This window comes from Periophthalmus magnuspinnatus, chromosome 18 (assembly GCF_009829125.3).
Source record: "Periophthalmus magnuspinnatus isolate fPerMag1 chromosome 18, fPerMag1.2.pri, whole genome shotgun sequence".
Classification (NCBI taxonomy): domain Eukaryota; kingdom Metazoa; phylum Chordata; class Actinopteri; order Gobiiformes; family Gobiidae; genus Periophthalmus; species Periophthalmus magnuspinnatus.
In genome coordinates this window covers 18,816,990-18,834,799 of record NC_047143.1, presented here as the reverse complement: position 1 = coordinate 18,834,799, position 17,810 = coordinate 18,816,990, and the positions used below count along the sequence as shown (strand labels likewise).

General features: G+C 37.7%; 1 protein-coding gene across 1 annotated transcript; it reads right to left on the bottom strand.

The window, feature by feature from the left end:
• Positions 1 to 38: 38 nt before the first annotated feature.
• Positions 39 to 16,115, bottom strand: LOC117386079 (NACHT domain- and WD repeat-containing protein 1). The gene is made up of 28 exons (XM_033983383.2): positions 16,058 to 16,115; positions 15,360 to 15,559; positions 14,880 to 15,286; positions 13,877 to 14,031; positions 13,594 to 13,808; positions 12,964 to 13,103; positions 12,753 to 12,863; positions 12,529 to 12,687; positions 12,238 to 12,361; positions 11,952 to 12,155; positions 11,185 to 11,529; positions 10,077 to 10,600; positions 9,798 to 9,937; positions 9,605 to 9,733; positions 9,175 to 9,383; positions 8,979 to 9,104; positions 8,760 to 8,893; positions 7,093 to 7,221; positions 6,691 to 6,938; positions 6,460 to 6,625; positions 5,653 to 5,851; positions 5,063 to 5,196; positions 2,691 to 2,797; positions 2,356 to 2,504; positions 2,028 to 2,234; positions 1,559 to 1,653; positions 689 to 813; positions 39 to 274 (listed from the first exon to the last, which is right to left on the bottom strand). The coding sequence occupies exons 1-28, from the start codon at positions 16,113 to 16,115 to the stop codon at positions 39 to 41; spliced, it is 5,175 nt and encodes a 1,724-aa protein (XP_033839274.2).
• Between the last annotated feature and the right edge of the window lie 1,695 nt (positions 16,116 to 17,810).

Sequence of the window (17,810 nt, the reverse complement as noted above, 5' to 3'; positions counted from 1 at the left end):
CTGCTTGACTTGCACTGTGTTGGATGATATATGGAATGCTAAGCGTTTTCCTCTTCCTCACTGCTGCTGGACTCTTTAAAGAGGTCATCAGCTCTAGATCCCCACTGGGTGGTGCAGGTGCTTCCAGAGGTGTAACTGACAGTGACCAGGGCCGGGCTGTGGCTCAGGCCCAGCAGAACCCTCCTACTCAGAGGCCTCACACAGCTGACAGTGGAGTCCAAAGACAGAGTGGAGAGGAAGTGGCCCTCCTCCACATCCCACAGGCTCAAGTGTCCTGCAGGGTCAACAAGTTTTCAATTAGTACGTATCATAAAAAGGATTCTAATGTAGTAAAGTATCATGTTTTCTACACTAGATGACATTTGCTTAATTCACAGGTTATTTTTCTATCTCATTTCTAAAGGTTTTTACATCAGATATTCAAAAATGTTAATTATTTGCTTTCTTACTATTCAAGATTATAACACAGTAGCCAACTAGCCAAATAAGACTAATTTTGTCAACACATTTAGATTTTGTCAACACATTTAGAACATAGTTTATGGATAGTCCTAGACTAATATTACTATTATGTAAGCATCTTATGTGTGATTTCACCCCTGTTCAGATATTGAATCAATGTAAACTTATTAGCTTACAGCCAAGAAGAATATATAATAAAATGTATGTTTGTTGATCATGCTCATACCTGACAGTAACATGGCTTTGCTTCCCCCTTCAGCCAAGTAGAGTGCACTGGAGGGTTCTATCCTTAGGCTCTCATAACCACAAATGCATTTACAATTTCGAGTGAAGGGCTCCCAAACTTTAAGCCTAGATAAAAAAGAAATTAATACTTACTAAGATAAATTGAGATAGATAAAACTTTCCAAAAGGTAGTATTAAAACAACTTCATTAAAACAAAGTACCTGTCTATTTCAAGTGGATACGTGTAGATTAAATCAGTAGGGGACACAATTTTTCTACCATATGTTTGGGCATATCTTGTTACTTGAGTAAAAGTGTCAGAACAGAAATACTGTTGATTTGGAAAGTACTTTACTTTCACTTAAGTAAAAGTATTTAACTACCCATTTAAAAATGTACTTGAAGAGTAAAAAAGTAAAAAGATTTTAAGATCTAATAGGGCTTCAGATGTAATGATTTTGATACATATTTTTTTCCAACAAAAACAACTGAATTGATTTTTGAGTTTTTTCCCTAGCTAATTTTCTTTGGATATTTTTGTTTGCTCAAACTACAAATGTGTTAAAAAAAATAAAGCCTCAGCCTTTTCCGCAGGTCTGAGATAGTAATAAAATATACTTTTAGAAAGAAAGTAGAAGGAGAAGTAGAAAGTACAGATACCGTCTCTCAAATGTAGTGAGTATTCACTTTAAAGTCTAAGTACAGGTACCTAATAGTTATACTTAAGTATTATTAACAGATTGTGTATTGTTATGGTAGTTTCACAGAGCCTAGAAGCATCATGCTCATAGTAACCCACGCTTGTGTGTCTCTGATGACATACTATTAACGCAATGACTATTTAAAATGGCACAGAATAGAATAAGTTACTTGTTACTTCCAGTCACACCAAAGACAACCCTTCTGGCATCATCAGTTAGCGCTACACAGCAAACTCCAGCTTCATCTTGCAGTTCTTGATCCACCTACAGTTATTAAGACATATGTAAATTGAATCACAACATTTAAAATTGAGCTGAAGGACATGTCAGGATTCTACGATAGAATTTTATGTTCTTAACTTGGTTTATAGTTGATATCTAATTACTGGACCTATACACGTCATGAAGTTTAAGCAAATAAGTAAGTAAATAAGCAAAAGTTTACAAATTTGAAAGCAGTCCAAGTCATTATAATAATGTGACAACAGCATTTTTTTTTTTTTAAGTGAATTTGCCAGAGAGTTATTGAGGCTCCTGCCCTCCATCTGAAATTATGATATCAAGAAATTCTAGAACATGAATGCACTCTATTCCAGGATTTCTAAGATAATGAAATTCTCGGATAGATTGGTGCATACTTTGCCACTTTGGAGGTTCCATAGTGTGAGGACAGGGGAGTGATCCTCCTGGTTGTAGTTCGTCAATACTAAATGGGTACCACTGTGTGTTAAAGCCGCTGTACGGAGGTTAAGAAGGGAATTTTTGTCCTCCAAAGTATAAAGATGCTCCTGGAATGTGAGGTGGAAGACATCCAATTGATTGGTAAAATAGGAGCAAACCAGCACCTATAATACACAGCCAATAATTATAATAGTGAAGATAAATAATGATAAATAAATACAAGCCCAGTTACTTACAATAACTGCATTATAACTGGCTGGTTGTGTATTACATGTTATACCCTACCTGTTCATCCCCACTGATCAAATACTGATCAATGGCATTGAGTTTTTCTCTTTCAAGCTTTGTTTTATCTTCCTGCATTATCCGTGACGTATCATTTCCCAGTCTTTTTTTGGCTGAGTTGTTTTCTGTTTGAATATCCCACTGCATAACTAGGAAACAATAATGTTAACTGTTAATAATATAATATTTTTTAAACATACATACATAAAGACATATATAAAACATTATAAATAAATAAAAATACAATAAAATAATTAAATTAAAAGAGATTTTTATTGAATAGTAGGTTTAACTTTACTGAGAAAACATAGATGTGGATAGAATTAAATGATTACATAATTGTACTCCTGTTGTTGGAGGAGGCTGCAGGTCTTTGAATACTCTACTGTCCAATCGATGTTTGATGGAACCAGAATCCAGATCCCATAAGATTAAACAATCTCTGAAACAATATAACATAAAACTGTCAATCAACATAACATTAAATTATTTGTTAAAATAATACAAATTCATGTTTGTAGTTCTATAATGTTATATACATAAATATATATTAACCCTCTGACATCCTTGGGGACCACTTGTGTACATCTGGCTTGCAAAAGCTAGAGCTATGAAACTTTCCAGACAATGTTACTTTCAGCTCTTATTTGGGTATGAATAAGAGGTCTTGAACAAAACAATATTCCTTGTGTGTTTTATTCTCTTGCTAGAGAAGGAGCAAGTAGAGGAGAGAGAGAGAAAGAGCTAGAACAGGAGGCCGTCCCACACTGGTAGAGAGGCATGCACAGGTCATCATAACATCAATGATGAGGGGATGATGCACCTGAGATAAGAATGCCAGTTTCAGTGGTACTAACTGAAACTGGGGCCAGATAATTATGACAGTAAATATCTTTAAGAATATATTAAAATGTATTTTGCTATCACACTCTCACTTCACCCCTCCCATCTCTGTGCTAGAATTTTGGCATACATTGGCACCCTTTGGAACCAAACGTGCCACATGACTTCCATTATAAACCCAGTTTTTCAGCTTCCTCTAAAAAGACATATAATGTGATATCATGAAATATCATCTCAACCTAAGCTTCTGAGATGAAAATGGAATAATTTGCCACTTTTCGTGAGATGGCCCCTCTGGACCCCCAGGGGCCCCTATGCTCTTTCATATAGAAGTTCATCTGAAGTTCTTCGTTCTATTGCAAACCCCTCTGTCAGGGAAGTGGGTGAATGTGTTTGAGGACATATTTGTGTATTTATGTATTTGTGCACGTTGAAAAAACAAACACAAAATGGCCATAGAAATTGTACAACTTTCACTTTGACCTCTTTTTCAGGTCTTGAGTAATGCTAAACAGAACACTGAAGAGCAGGGGTCTATGAACTATGGCCCAGGGAACACATGTGGCCAAAAACATGTATTTTTCAGGTCTTTCAGGTCTCTTGCTGAATTTGAACAGAATTTATTTTAAAGAATTTTAAGAATTTATTTATTTTTATTTTAATGCACATTTTATACATGATATCCAATCATAACCCCAAAATCAAATATTATATGAATTAGACTTCAACCCATACCTGAACAAAGGTGTGATATCTGAATGGTTCAAAGTCAAACCTATCCCAGGTAGCTTTGTTTGTATTGATTTGAAACTCACACCAAGCTTCACTCTGCTTCTGTAATCTCGTTAAATCCAACCAGTCCTCCGTGCTCTTTTTGCTGATAGTTATGTTAAATTAAAATCAAAACCCCATATTTCGTTGTTTGTCTTTTATAAAATTTTTTGTTGTAGTCTAAAACTATTGGTTGAGGTGGGATTCATTTTTGTGTTTTTGGCATCTTAAAAAAATTTGATATTACAACATGGCCCACATCTAAAATTATTCTAACAAGTTTGATAATTTCTTGATCTATTTGGACAAAAGCTGACAAAAGCCATTTTAGCCAGTGAAAGTAGAAAAAATGTTAATTTAGTTATTTTTTTATAGCACTTTTATGTATCGAGAACCGACAGGGTACCAATGTGACAACTTTTTGTAAATCACAATAACTCAAAACGCAATGTTCCCAATGTTTTGGGAATTTGAATTCTGCATTTTGAGTCACTGAAAGTTAAAAAAAGAAAATAAATTCGGTCAAATTTTCTAGCATTTTTATGTGTCAGGAATTGTTTGTGACACAAAGGGTACCAATGTCACCTTTTTTTAAAAATCACAATAACTGAAAATACAATAATGCACCACAATCAGTGTTGTTATAAATTATTGACATATGCAAGTGTCTAATAACGTCAACTCAAATAATTCACTTCAGACTTTTATTTTTGAAAATTTTGCAGATTTTATGTTTTGGGGTGTAAAAAATTGACTTTTGCACCATAAATGGCCAATATCTTCTCTTCAAAGTTTGATCATTTAAAAAATATATTTGGACAAATGATTTGAATCATAAAGCGTAGAAAAAAATATAAATTTAATCCAATTTTATAGCACGTTTGTGTGTGGGAAACCTTATGAACGTGACCTAAAATATTGGGGTGTTAGAGGGTTTAAGGTAAAGTAATGTAGTGTATAAGCTCTTTTAAAGTAAGAGTAATTATAAACCGGATAATCCAAAATAAACTAAAATTAAAACTGATATATTAAAAATTAAAGTTTACCATTAGTTTACTACATTGTATTTCTTGTTATTTTTGTATATTTTCACCTTGTCTCTGAGAGGCCCAGAAGTGTTGCTCCATTTTCCAGAAGCCGGTACTCGTGCTGAGGACAGGGGATAATGGCCAGTCCCGTCTGTCTCCTCACGTAACTCCGCTTGATCAAGTCAAACACCAGGAGAGTCTGCCATAGAAGAGATATCTCACTTCAAAGATGAATTACTCTAGACCACACACCAAAAATCTGATCCTTATCTAATTTTATCAGTTATCAGATTATTGAAATGTCACATTAACAGCAACCTCTGATGTGAGTTATCTGATTTATTTCTGTTTGTTCACACCTGTGCAGGTTTTAACAATGAAAAGTATGCAAAAAAGGGCAAACAAGTGTGCCAAAAAAAAATCTAAATATGGCACTTTAAACATCTGTTGCTTTGATGGCACATGGTATTTCTGTTGTTCATATTTCTTTTGGGCATTTAAATGCAAACCAAAAATCAGATCTTCACCTCACATGTACTGTACATGTATATTGTAAATTCCTTATTTCTACATGCACTTTACAGATATCTTTGACCTACTTCAATTATATATATTTTAGAATGGCATAGAACGACATTGTAAATTGCAGTATGACCTGAAAGCACGGTGGTGCTTGTGTTCTGCTGACTGAGCTCCGGTTGGTCAGGATGTAGAGTTTGAGGTTATGCACCAGAACCACGTCTGTGCTGCTGTAGAGGCCATGCTGCGCTAGCACGGGCTGGCACCTGAAACGCCGCCTACCCAAGTTCCACACAAACACTGTCCCAGGCCGTTCAGAGAGGCACACCGCATACCTGCCAGTAGAGGGAGACACATTCCAAGGCTTGAATGAATGGTGAATATTTGTGGTAATGTGCTTGTTACACAAAATACTATCCCACATAAGTTAGTCTTTTTACTAAATTAAACATTCAAGGAAATCTTAAAGAAGACATGTGATACCTTTTTCTGCTATTCAGTAATAAACTATAACATAGATCATTAATTTACATGTAAACTGTGATAATAATCTAAACCAGTTTAAGATACGGGTCCATGGACTTCAAACTGCCTTTCCATATACTGTATTTCACTGTGGTAAACAGTCAGTTCTTATTTTTGAAAAAAATAAAAATAAAATAATAATACAAATAAAATAAATAAATAAATAACTACATGTATGACCAGGAGTCAAGTAAGTATAGGCTGGAGATAGAAGGTAAGTAAAAACATAAAATGTCTAAGTTCAAACATGAATGAATCACTCAAAATATAACTCTGAGTACACTAATAGTGAGGGAACCATTATAGCATGGGTAAAACCTCAAAAAGTAGATTTTGCATAATCTAAACATACTACACTGAATATTGAACATATTACACTGAAATTGAAAACATACAAAACACCTGCTCTCTGCTTTACCGAGGTTGCTTGCCTACTGGAATGAGCTCCTTGGTGCCATCACTCCGGCTCTTGTGGATGTTGTAAGTGAGGGTCTGGTCTGTAATCCTGGAGGTGAGGTCCCACAAACGAACATATCTCTCCCCACTGCATACCCCTAGGCAGAGGTGCATGTCGAAACACAGCCCTGGGGTAGAGCATAAAATCAACATTAAAATTTCAGACACTATTATCTGTGCCCTAATAAAACACCTTTAGTGAGTATTCCTGGGAACTGCGTGAAGTGTTTGTGGTCCTCTGTCTCCAGGTTCCAGGTAACCAGGCCAGTGATGCCCGTTCGCTGAGTGGAGCAGAAGGCCACGGCATGGGTCCCTGTGCGGTTCACTGTAACCTGGGATATGAAGTCCTGGCTGCAGCCCAGGATCGACCTCTCATACTGGAAAGACGTGGCACTGAAGAGTTCAATGTTAATGATTTGACTGTCCTGCCTGTATGGATATCTACAAAGCAGAAAACATAGCAAAGGTAATTATTTTCTATCTTAATTGGTAATAATTTGTTTTATCTATTGACAATGAGCATAAAGAATTGTAATTGCCATAAAAAACCCTCATAGTCTAGATTGATTTAGGGTTAAACACTAATGTAACATGCCTGCAGAAGAGAAGCAGGTAGTCCTCAGTCATGTCCACAGCCTGGATGGAGGCAGCAGCATGTCGAGCTGACAGCACTTTAAGCATAGTGCCCTCTTTAGCACTGAACACACCTGCTTCACAGCCAGACCTGTAACAGGAAAACACACAGCTTTTATACTGTATAAATGTGTGTACATAGACTGCATAACATGTTACAATTAAAAATTATAAATTATTCAGAATGATTGCAATTGGTTAACTGTAAGAGTGCAATCACTTTTTAGCAAACATAATGCTCACTGCAAATAACATAATATGTTATAATGTTTTATATATATATATACAGCTCCACTGGCTCCCCATCACGCACCGCATACACTACAAAATCATACTCCTCACATACAAAGCTCTCCACAACCTGGCCCCTCCATACCTGTCTGACCTCATTCACATCTCCACACCTGCCCGCTCCCTCCGCTCCTCCTCTTCCCTGCACCTCACTGTCCCTCCTGCCCGTCTTGTCACTATGGGGAGCAGAGCCTTCAGCTGCTCTGCTCCCCAGCTCTGGAACTCCCTCCCCCATGACCTCCGCAACACACACTCACTCCCACACTTCAAATCTAAGCTCAAAACTCATCTGTTTAGAAAGGCCTTCTCATCCTGACCACTCTGACCATAATTGCTCTGTCTTTTAATCTATATTTGTTTTTAAATGTATTTTTAATCATTTTACATTGTTCTATCTGTATTGTGTATGTGTGTATATGTGTACGGCGACCTTGAGAGCCTTGAAAGGCGCCTAACAAATAAAATGTATTATATATATATATATATATATATATATATATATATATATATATATATATATATATATATACACACACACACACACACCCACACACACACACACACAAACATCTCTTGTATCTTGTATTAGTTTAGCAGGTCAGATTACACTTTTTTCTCAGATCTTAATACTCATAGACCTGTTAAAACATGAACTCTGAATGAAAATCTCAGTTTAAAACATAAATGGCATTTCTAATAAAAATTGTAATACTGTTCAGAAAAATCACAATTATATATTTTTCCGAAATAGGAATCACTGACAAGCAACTTACTGTTAAAATTTTTAGGTACTAAAATATATCATAAAAGTAATAAAAATGACAGAAATGTCAGAACATAGTGTGAATGAGCCTACTCCTGAGCTGTTTCCATGCCGTTTTCATGTTTGACGTCTTACCTTACCAAGCATCACACTGACCTACATTATAATGTAGATCCCTGTCTGTCAGGTGTGAAACTCTGCCATCCATGCTAATTACCGTGAAAGCATTAGCCCTACTGCCTTTGATACTGGGACAGAGAGCTTGTGTGGATATTAGCTCCCTATTATCTTTACATAATAGGCTTTAGCTGTTGTATCAATTGTTTCTTGTTGGGAGGAGATGGATCTAAGGAACTGTGTTGAGGCCTTTCTTAATAATTCAGAAGGTCTGTGGCGAGTTATCTGGTAACAAAGAGGCCAGATTTCACAGCTTGTTAACAGTAAGATATGGCATTATTTAAGAAGGTGTCTTGCTGACACTGGTAGCACTTGTTCTCCACAAGCTCACAAGAAACAGTCTTACTATGCATTTGGAGAATACTTAGATGATAGATCAGACACACACACTATTGGACCTGTATGCAAAAAGGACGTAGTCTTTGATGGAGTTGCTGGACATGACAATTGAAGCATTTTTGTGGATTGGTTCAGAACTCAGAGAAATGCTGGTTGAGTGCAACAGAGAACAGGATGCAGCCAAATCAAAAACCTAACAAAATCACAATCAAGTTGTTAAGGTAATATAGACATTCACAACAACATCGGTAATAAATAATAATAATTCCAGCTGCTACCTTCACTCGAGGAGTCCCATCATAAAATACCGCAAGGAGCTGTCCATTCAAAGCTGTGGTCACAATTGGGACATCCACTGATCCACTGTCTGAATACACCACATGCCCAGATTCCACCTCCCGAACCTCAAACACATTTTGAAGCTAAAAGAGTTTTGGTCTCTGACTGGTTTTGCAGTCTTACCAAAAGTCTTACCTGTAAAGCTTGTCCCATGCGGATGATAAGCATTGTGTCATTCAAACCAAGATGGAGAGAATCAGCCACAAATTCTCCTGCTGGATCCAACCCCTTGATGGTTCTTCTCAGCTCCAGGTCCCAGAACCTGATGCTTCCATCCAGCTCACAGGTCACTGCAGTGGGGCTTTGCTGGGAACCTCCAAGAGCAGATATACAGCTCAGAGGACCTGGTGATTCGACATTAGGAGTGTGTAGCATTATTAAATGTGAAAAAGCACCATCATTATCAGGTCATCTTAGCAATAGGATTTTGCCTATTTTGCAGCTTTTGCAATAGTCTACAGATTTTAGGTTGAATGTCTTTTCCCTCAGATTTCACACTTAAATCTACCCTAAAACTCAACAAGCCAAAAACAATCTTTTAAAAATAGCATACTGAATGAGTAACCTGCTAATAGTGTGTGCTGTAGGCCTCCAGGGGGCAGCAGGCAGGTGGAGGAAGGCAGCAGTACAGGCACACATGAGTGAGAACACTGTTCCAGTAAAGTGTGGAGGTACTGAAACTTCAGAGGATCACCTAGACAGACATAAACATCGGCCCTAAAAAAACTGAGAAAATATTGAGAATTTGAATGTGATACCCTTCGCAACAGGGCGGTCCTCCATAACCATTTTCCCCAGGCGACCCATGAGTTGCGAGGCGAGCTGACAGGGGTCCTGGAGAAGCACTGAGCCAGAGAGTTTCAGAGCACCTGACAGCACCTCCACATCTATCACTTCCCTGGTGGGACAAAAGTAAGGGGAACAAACAACTTTTTGTATTAACTATGCATTCTGATCTGGTATTTCAATCTGCTGTAACTGTGTCTTGTTTAAATTGTACATCTTAGAATAAATGTGAAGTGGTTGCTGTAACATACTTGTCTGGTAGCACTGCCTTCCTCAGGTCCTCCTCTATTTCCAGAACAGACGACCCCCAGGCCTTATGCAGGAGAAACTCATAGTTAAACATACACTCCACTAAGAAGGGAACAATCTGCCCGGAGTGGACCAGGTGGAAGGGCAGCCCTCGCAGCTTCCTCAAATTAAACCAGTAACTTTTAAACTTTTCGTCTCCATCTCTTTCCTCAAGGACCCATGCGGTAGGCTGGAATATGTGAGCATTTGGGGACTTGTCTCTGTAGTAATCGGCAAAGTCTGCATGTACGACCATACGGGACTCCTCATTCCTGAAGTAGCGTTGAAAACAAACACGGCGCAGCTCAGAGTGAGTCCAGCGGTAAACCCATGTGTCATCTGTCCTGACTTCTGTAAGGTGAAGGCCCAGCTCCTGTTTCAGACGCACCCACAGGATATAAGGCAGTTTACAATGGACAGGAGAGCTGTGAGCCGAAAACACTTCCTGGAGCACTTTTCCATCTTTGGAAAGTAGGTGAAGTATTTCCTGGTGATAAGGACATACAAATATTAATGTTGACTCCTAAACCACCTGGGCTTTTTGTGCTGAGTTTGTGCGTTTTTCCCTGTGTCTGGGTACTCCTGCTTTCCTCCTGCTTTGCACAATAGGTGAGCTATAGTAGATCTAGAAGATGTGGAAATAGGTATGGCTCCTGACAGGTTGCCACAGTGGCATTGACGGATGGTTCAAATGCAGAGGAGAAACTTCCCTACAGTGTAACTTAACAGAATAGTATATTTCATAAATATTTTTTTCTGTGTTGTTCCCTTTCCCGTTAAGTGGGTATATATCCATCTGTCCATTTTAATGTTTTTATTCATTTGCATCACCAGAAAACACTATACTGAAATTTCTACCAAAAATATTAATATCCAGTGTCTTGACTGGAAATTTATAGATTTAATGCTCTGTAAAAACATGCCAGGCACAGTTCTTGGTATTAGTGGGATTTTTTTTTTTTCCTTTCATCCAAGATGATTCCAAAATATTTCCTTTACTATATATTTATATAGGCAAACATATTTAGGAAAATAGTATTGCTGAATGTTCATACTCATACAAATACCAACCTCTTCAGTGACTCCATGTCGAGAAATGGACACAAGCATTGCAGCCCGTCTGACCAGCTGTCTTCCAATATCCCTCTCCAAACAGGACAACATGTTTAGGTACAGGCCCTGAAGGGTGGCAGCCAGCTTCAGACTGGACTGAGCTGTGTAGGATGTCCAATGTAAGCTCTCACTGTAAGCTGTTTGCAGGTACAGAGGGCAGGGGCAGGACTCACAAGCCTGCACCAAGGTTGTCCACTGGTCCGGCTGCAGACGCCTTCGGTCATGGTGAAGTCTGGATTCTAATGCTCTAGTGATGTCATCAATGCTAAGTGGAGGAAGGGACAGGAGCGTGAACTGTCCAGACTGTGAAAACAAAAAATAAAATGTACATTGTATTATAGTGGGAAGATAATGTTTTTATTTTTGGACCATAGCCAACGTTTTCAGACATGAGACCCGGGACAACATGAAGTTGTCTCGCATATGCGCTACAGCCTAACCCTCCGGACCATCCGGCAGCAGAATTTTTTTTAGCTTAGTAACGAAGCACAACAAATGAAATGATCTAAATCTAAGGGAACTGGTAAGTTTGATGAGGTAAATCTTACAGTCAACAGAATTAGACTGTATGACAATCAGAACATATTTGTAAAATGAAACACAATTTTGAGTTCTTTAAACTAAAGCAATTGTAGTTTTATCATTTTAAAGAAAAGAGACATTCTTCTTCACATCACTACACCAGTTGAGGTTGTGCAAATACAACAGATTTCAACAGCACTGACCAATAAGGTTTGAGTGCAAGCTGAATTGGTGGTTGCTGAGAGAATGAGGTAAACATTCTCTGGGAGAGCTGTTAAAATCCAGGAGAGATGTGGGCCATGTTCATCTGAAAGTTCATCGAGACCATCCAGGAGGACCACCACGGGTTTGTCCGAGTCCACCAAGGCCAGGAGGGAGTGGAACTCATTCACAAGCTGAAGAAAGCCCTATCAAACAAATACAAACAATATTAGATGTCAAGAATATTTTAAACAAAGATGGCTGGATTTCAGTTTATAGTAAAAGTACTTCTGATAGCTGTGTTTGAGGACAGTAGATTTCAGCCAGTTGGAAACATAGACTCTGTAAAACCAAGCGGATATTTCTGCTTTCCCCAGAAAAACCAATAAAGACCACCAACATCTTCACAGCTCTGTAGCAACAAAGACAATGCAACTAAAGTGACAAAAAAACTCAAATCATGTAGTGAACCTAAATGAGAGTCAAAATTGGTTATGTCTGTTGGAACAAAAATACATAAGTTAAGATTAAAATATACATACACTTTAAAATTATTATTATTTGTATTGCCTTTCTTACCCTGAAAGCCAATTTGGACTCTTTTGAGCAATGGCGGCTATGACAGTGGTCTTTCCGCTGCCTGGTGGTCCCAGCAGGAGGATTTGCCTGGAAGATGACTGCTTCACAACTTTTTCTACATCATCCAAAAAGGCTTGTCTTAAAGTGAAGTTCTTTGCCCTGAAAAACAGACTTTGGATGAGTAATAAAATCTAAACATTCAATGAAGATTGCAAATTGGTTACAGATTTAGACTGTGCTGTTTGTGTCGTTGTATCTCCTCTTGTATTTGTACTCTTATCGCTTCCCTCCTCATCTTTTCAAATGTTCCATGCATTTCTCTTCTCTTTGCAGTTCTAAAATAAAAACAATATAAGGACATAAGGACAACACAAAGCAGTCTTTATGTAAATTAGATGTACAGTACAGGAAGGTAGTAGATATAGGTAGCCATACTTGTTGATGGAGTTGAGGACAATGCGTTGAACGTGAGAACAGATGCGTTCTGTGTAAAAGCGGTGCGAGCGATTGTGTATGGGGTCCAGACCTGTTCTTCCCCAGCCCACTTTACGTTCATAGATATTGGTATGACGCAACTGCAAGGAGTGATTGTAATGAAAAGAAAGATATACTGAAGGCATACTATTATGTGTTAAAAGATTGAAAAGAAAGCCAAAATTAAATCAGTCAACTGGACTAAAAATTGCAGGAGTGAAGACGTTTCGCTGCTCATCCAAGCCGCTAACTACACTGAAACTGTAAACAGCTATTGTTTCAATGTAGTTAGCTCCTCCTTTCAGATAGATATAAGGCAGTGTCCACCAGTGATCTGACCAGAACTGAAGAAGCGGCTTGGATGAGCAGCAAAACATCTTCACTTCTACAACTTTTTTGCTTTTACTATGGATCAGACCTGGAAGACTGAGGGATTACACAGACAAGATTGACTCTATTAAAATATCACAATCTGCTATTTGTAAAATAAATAAATAAATAAAATAAAATGGAAAATGACTGTACATTAAAAGACAGTGTGATTAGTTGTATACATTTCATATCATACGTGCATTGTAAAGGGAATATTACCTTCTTGTGTATCCTGTCCACACATTGCTGATGTTCTATACTGAGGACAGGGTCTATCTCCAACTGTCCTCGCAGTAGGTCCACATAGAGAGCAGCGTGCTTGTTCCGCAGGTTGTAATATAAATCTGGAATTATTCTCTTGTAGCAGTAGCAGCGCTCTTCTGGTGGAGCTTGACCAACAGACCTCACTCCCTCCTCCATCTCCCAGTCCAGAACTTCAACACAAAAAAATCTGGTTACACATTTATCAAGTCTAGCAAAAAAAATAATAATAATAGTAAACCTGTTCTAAGCAGTATAGATATCTGTTCTTTTCCAATGGCCTCAGCTGCTCTGTAATGCAGCACGTTCCATAGTCTCTGTAACGTGCCCATCCAGGTGGTTCTGGCCAGCTTCTGACGTTTCCTGTCCATACTTAAAATGTCAGGGTGATGTGTGCTGCATCACAACAAAAGAAAGAGAAAGAGTGGATGTTAGACATGTGTTTTATCAAATTAGCAAAGCAATGTTTAATTCAGCACTGGGTTCTCCTTTCACTTAATCTCTGTCAGGTATACAGCCTATTAAAGTTGAACATGAGAAATCGTTCAGTGTAACCAACAGCAGAGATAAGGGTGTAAGGCAAGGCAACATTACACAAGCTTTCACTATGAACAAAACTTAGATCCAAAGTTGTTAATTTTATTAACATGGCATGTCTTTAATTTTCAGCAATCAACCAGGGTCAGTTCCATATATATTAACAAGCCTACCAACAAGTGAAGCCAATTATCAGCATAGTTTGGCGATATGTGTAATGTTAAAATACATTCAATATCCAGCCACAAGTTGTCACCCATAAAGATTCATCTAATCTGACAAATACTAATTGCGTTGGGATTATTTTAGTGCTTGTTTTCTCTGACTGTAATAATGTAATCATCAAAGTTGGGCAGTTTATTCTTTGAGAAATATGTATGGTATTTCCTTTCACAAATTGTCTATTTTAGAAATATAAACAATTGCTAAATATTTAAAGATTAACTATTATTGCTATTACAAACATGCATTATTACTGTGAATGTAAGCCTTTCTACAAGTCTGAGCTGTTACTTGTCACCTGATTGTCATTAAAGAAATTTTAAAAGATTTAAAGCCCTTCTGTGGAAGGTTCCAGTCAAAGCAATAACAACTCCATGGAGACAAGCTGGTGGCTCACCCCCCTCCAGAAAGGTTGCACATCTTTTGTTGTAAACTCTTAAACTCTAATAAAAGAGTAAACAAGATTCCAAACTCAACCCTGTTACCTGATAGGAAGCAGGCGGTAAATTGGCGGGATGCTGTTCATATCCAGCTTGTACCACATAAGAAATAGTGATAGTTCTTTCTCTACATCCCCAACACTTCTTTCTCTGACTGGGCTCAGTCTTCCCTCCTCCTCATCTGAAAAAGGCTTGTCTATCTTGTCAAGCTCCTCTGAATGTATTGCCTCATCTCCAAAACTGAGATAGTGACCATAGATGGATTCTTGAAAATTGCTAATGGTGGTATCAGTGGTAATGCCAGATCTGGAAGATGGCCAAGTAAAATTAACATTTTTTTTCTTGGATATTAGTTCTTTGTCTTTCTCCAAGAGCTGTATAATCGCTTCAAATTCTTCTTTTTTAATACTAGCAGGAAGACTCCGGACCTCATATTTTTGGCCAACAAACAACTAAAAAAAGAAAACATACTTTTTAATAGCTAGTATATTCAGCAAATTATTGAAACATTTGATTTAAACTTACAAAAAAGCCAGAGCATTGGGTTTCCTGGCATTTCTTGAGCGTGTCTAAGTGCAGCCGTACGGTGTCATGGTGTTCAGAAATAGGGTTTCCCACTCCACAGCGAAGGTCAATCATTCTGAAGTCATAGCCTCTCTGCTTACAGTACAGATACAACTTGGGGTACACGTTCTCCATGAGAGCACCTCTTTCTGCTACTGAGTCTGAACACAACACAGCATTAATGATGATATTGTTTTAAGTTAAAGAAGACATATTATACTTTTTCCAACCCTTTACATTTTGTTCATTGTAAATTGCAATACACATCTGATCCATTGATTGATTCCTGCAGGCTGTGCCCAAAGCTAGGCTCAAGACCTGAGGTGAAAGAACCTTTTCTCCCTCTGCTTGTCAGATCCACACAGTCTTTAACGCAGTTTAAGAGTAGACTGAAAACCCAACCCACCTCTTCTCCCTGGCATTTAATTGTAGCTAGACAGGATGTCTTATTAGCGTTTTATTGTTTTATTGTTCTTTTCCTATGTATCGCCTGATCTATACATTCACTGTAGCAAGCGGCGTTAATAACTTTGACATGTTAATAAGCTTTTAATTAGACCTTTTCACTGCATTCATACTTCTATCAAACACCATCCCTTCATTAATGCCTAAAATATCCCAATCTGGACAAACGAATAAAAAAGAAATGTTTCACTCACCTTTATAACCTCCACATATGTAGATCATGAACCTCCTTTCATCTTGAGAAGGCTCCATTTTACCCTGCATGGGAGAATCTGATGCACTCTTTAAGGTTGTCTCTAGAAATCCTTGATGATCCTTTTTTTCATTATATTTCAGGGTAGAACTATAAGGTTCATATGTCTTTTGGTTTTTATGGTCTCCTTTAACTTGCACATGATTAACAAATGAATTTGTAGATTCTTCATGACTGTTCTTTTCAAACTTTAATAGATCTTCTACGCCAGCTGTCTTTAAAATCTTTACCTGTAATCAAATGCAAGTGAATTAAAAATGAAACAAACCAACATAGTAATAATGTGGGAAACATTCAAAAAACCTTGTTTCTGTGGCTGTCATGAATCACTGGCAAATGCAGACTTTTATCAATTTTCTATGGGTGATTTATTACAAAGTTACACATGAATAAATCAGAAATAAATCATTGGTATCTAGTCAATGGGTATAGGTGTAATTACATTTGCAGAAGTCTTGGGATCACTCTTTGTGTCCTCCTGAAAGAGTGACATTAAGATGTATAATTCATAAAATCCTAAAAGACAACATAGAGCAGTATAATCATACCTTAATTGAAAATGGTCCATTGTTTATTGCTGGAAACATGGAGCATTTGTTCTTCAAAAACACACACAGATTAAAGCATTTTAAATTACTTTGGCTTTGTCAGCAAAACCACATTTTCATCTGAGAAGTGTAATAACAGTATCTAAGGAAGAGTTTGCTAAAAGAAATGCCAAGAATAGGATACGTATTAGGATAGAAGCTAGTAGGATACGTGTTATGGGAGAAGTCGAAGAGGCAGTTTCCAATAAGTTTTCATGCATGAAGACAAAAAAAGTAACGTAACGGGTACAAGAAACGCAAGTTATTCTTACATGGTCCTTCTTTTTCTCTGTAAATGATGTCTTCAGTTAAGTCTGTATGGTTCATAAGGAGCGATAGGGATCAGGAGCGATCTGTCCACAGACACACGCACCTGTGACCTGCGGGCACGCGCCGGGAATCATACGCAAACTCTTCAGAATAAAAGTCTCGATAAGCCACTCTTCTTGGTTATATTTCTTCATAAAATGTCTAGGTTCATTTCTTTTTCAACATATTTGTACTATTGTGTAGTAGTTGTAATAATAATAATAATAATAATAATAATAATAATAGAACACACAGTTACAGACCAAGCATTTTATTTTGATGTAAAAAGTGTATATTTAAGAAAAAATACATCAAGTAACATAAAGTAAACATTTGATTATTTTGTCATAAAAACTACCTCAAGCTTTCACAAAGTAACATGATGGTGTTTTTAAACTCACAGACTAACATGTATGAGCCTGATGTTTGGCTGGTGGATTTTATATCAATAACCATGGCAGTGAATTCAAGTCGCCAATCCTATCCACCTTATGAAGACAGTGCAGGATACGGAGAAGATCTCTGTCTCTAGGTCTCTGTCCTAGTGTGGCATCTGAAAAGAAATGGCTGAGTTCACTGACCCAGCAGACTTTGGTTCTCAGGATGGTCTGAGCATCAGAGAAGAGGTGTCAAGGCATCAAAACAGCAACCACCACAGGCTGCTTCAAGTTCACAATTTACAGCAGAACAAATATCGCTGAATCAACACTTAACACTTGAGTTACTTCAAGTTTAATCATCATCCTTTCCTCCCGTTTTGCTCAGCTGCAATAAGAAGAAAAGCATACTAAGGCATGT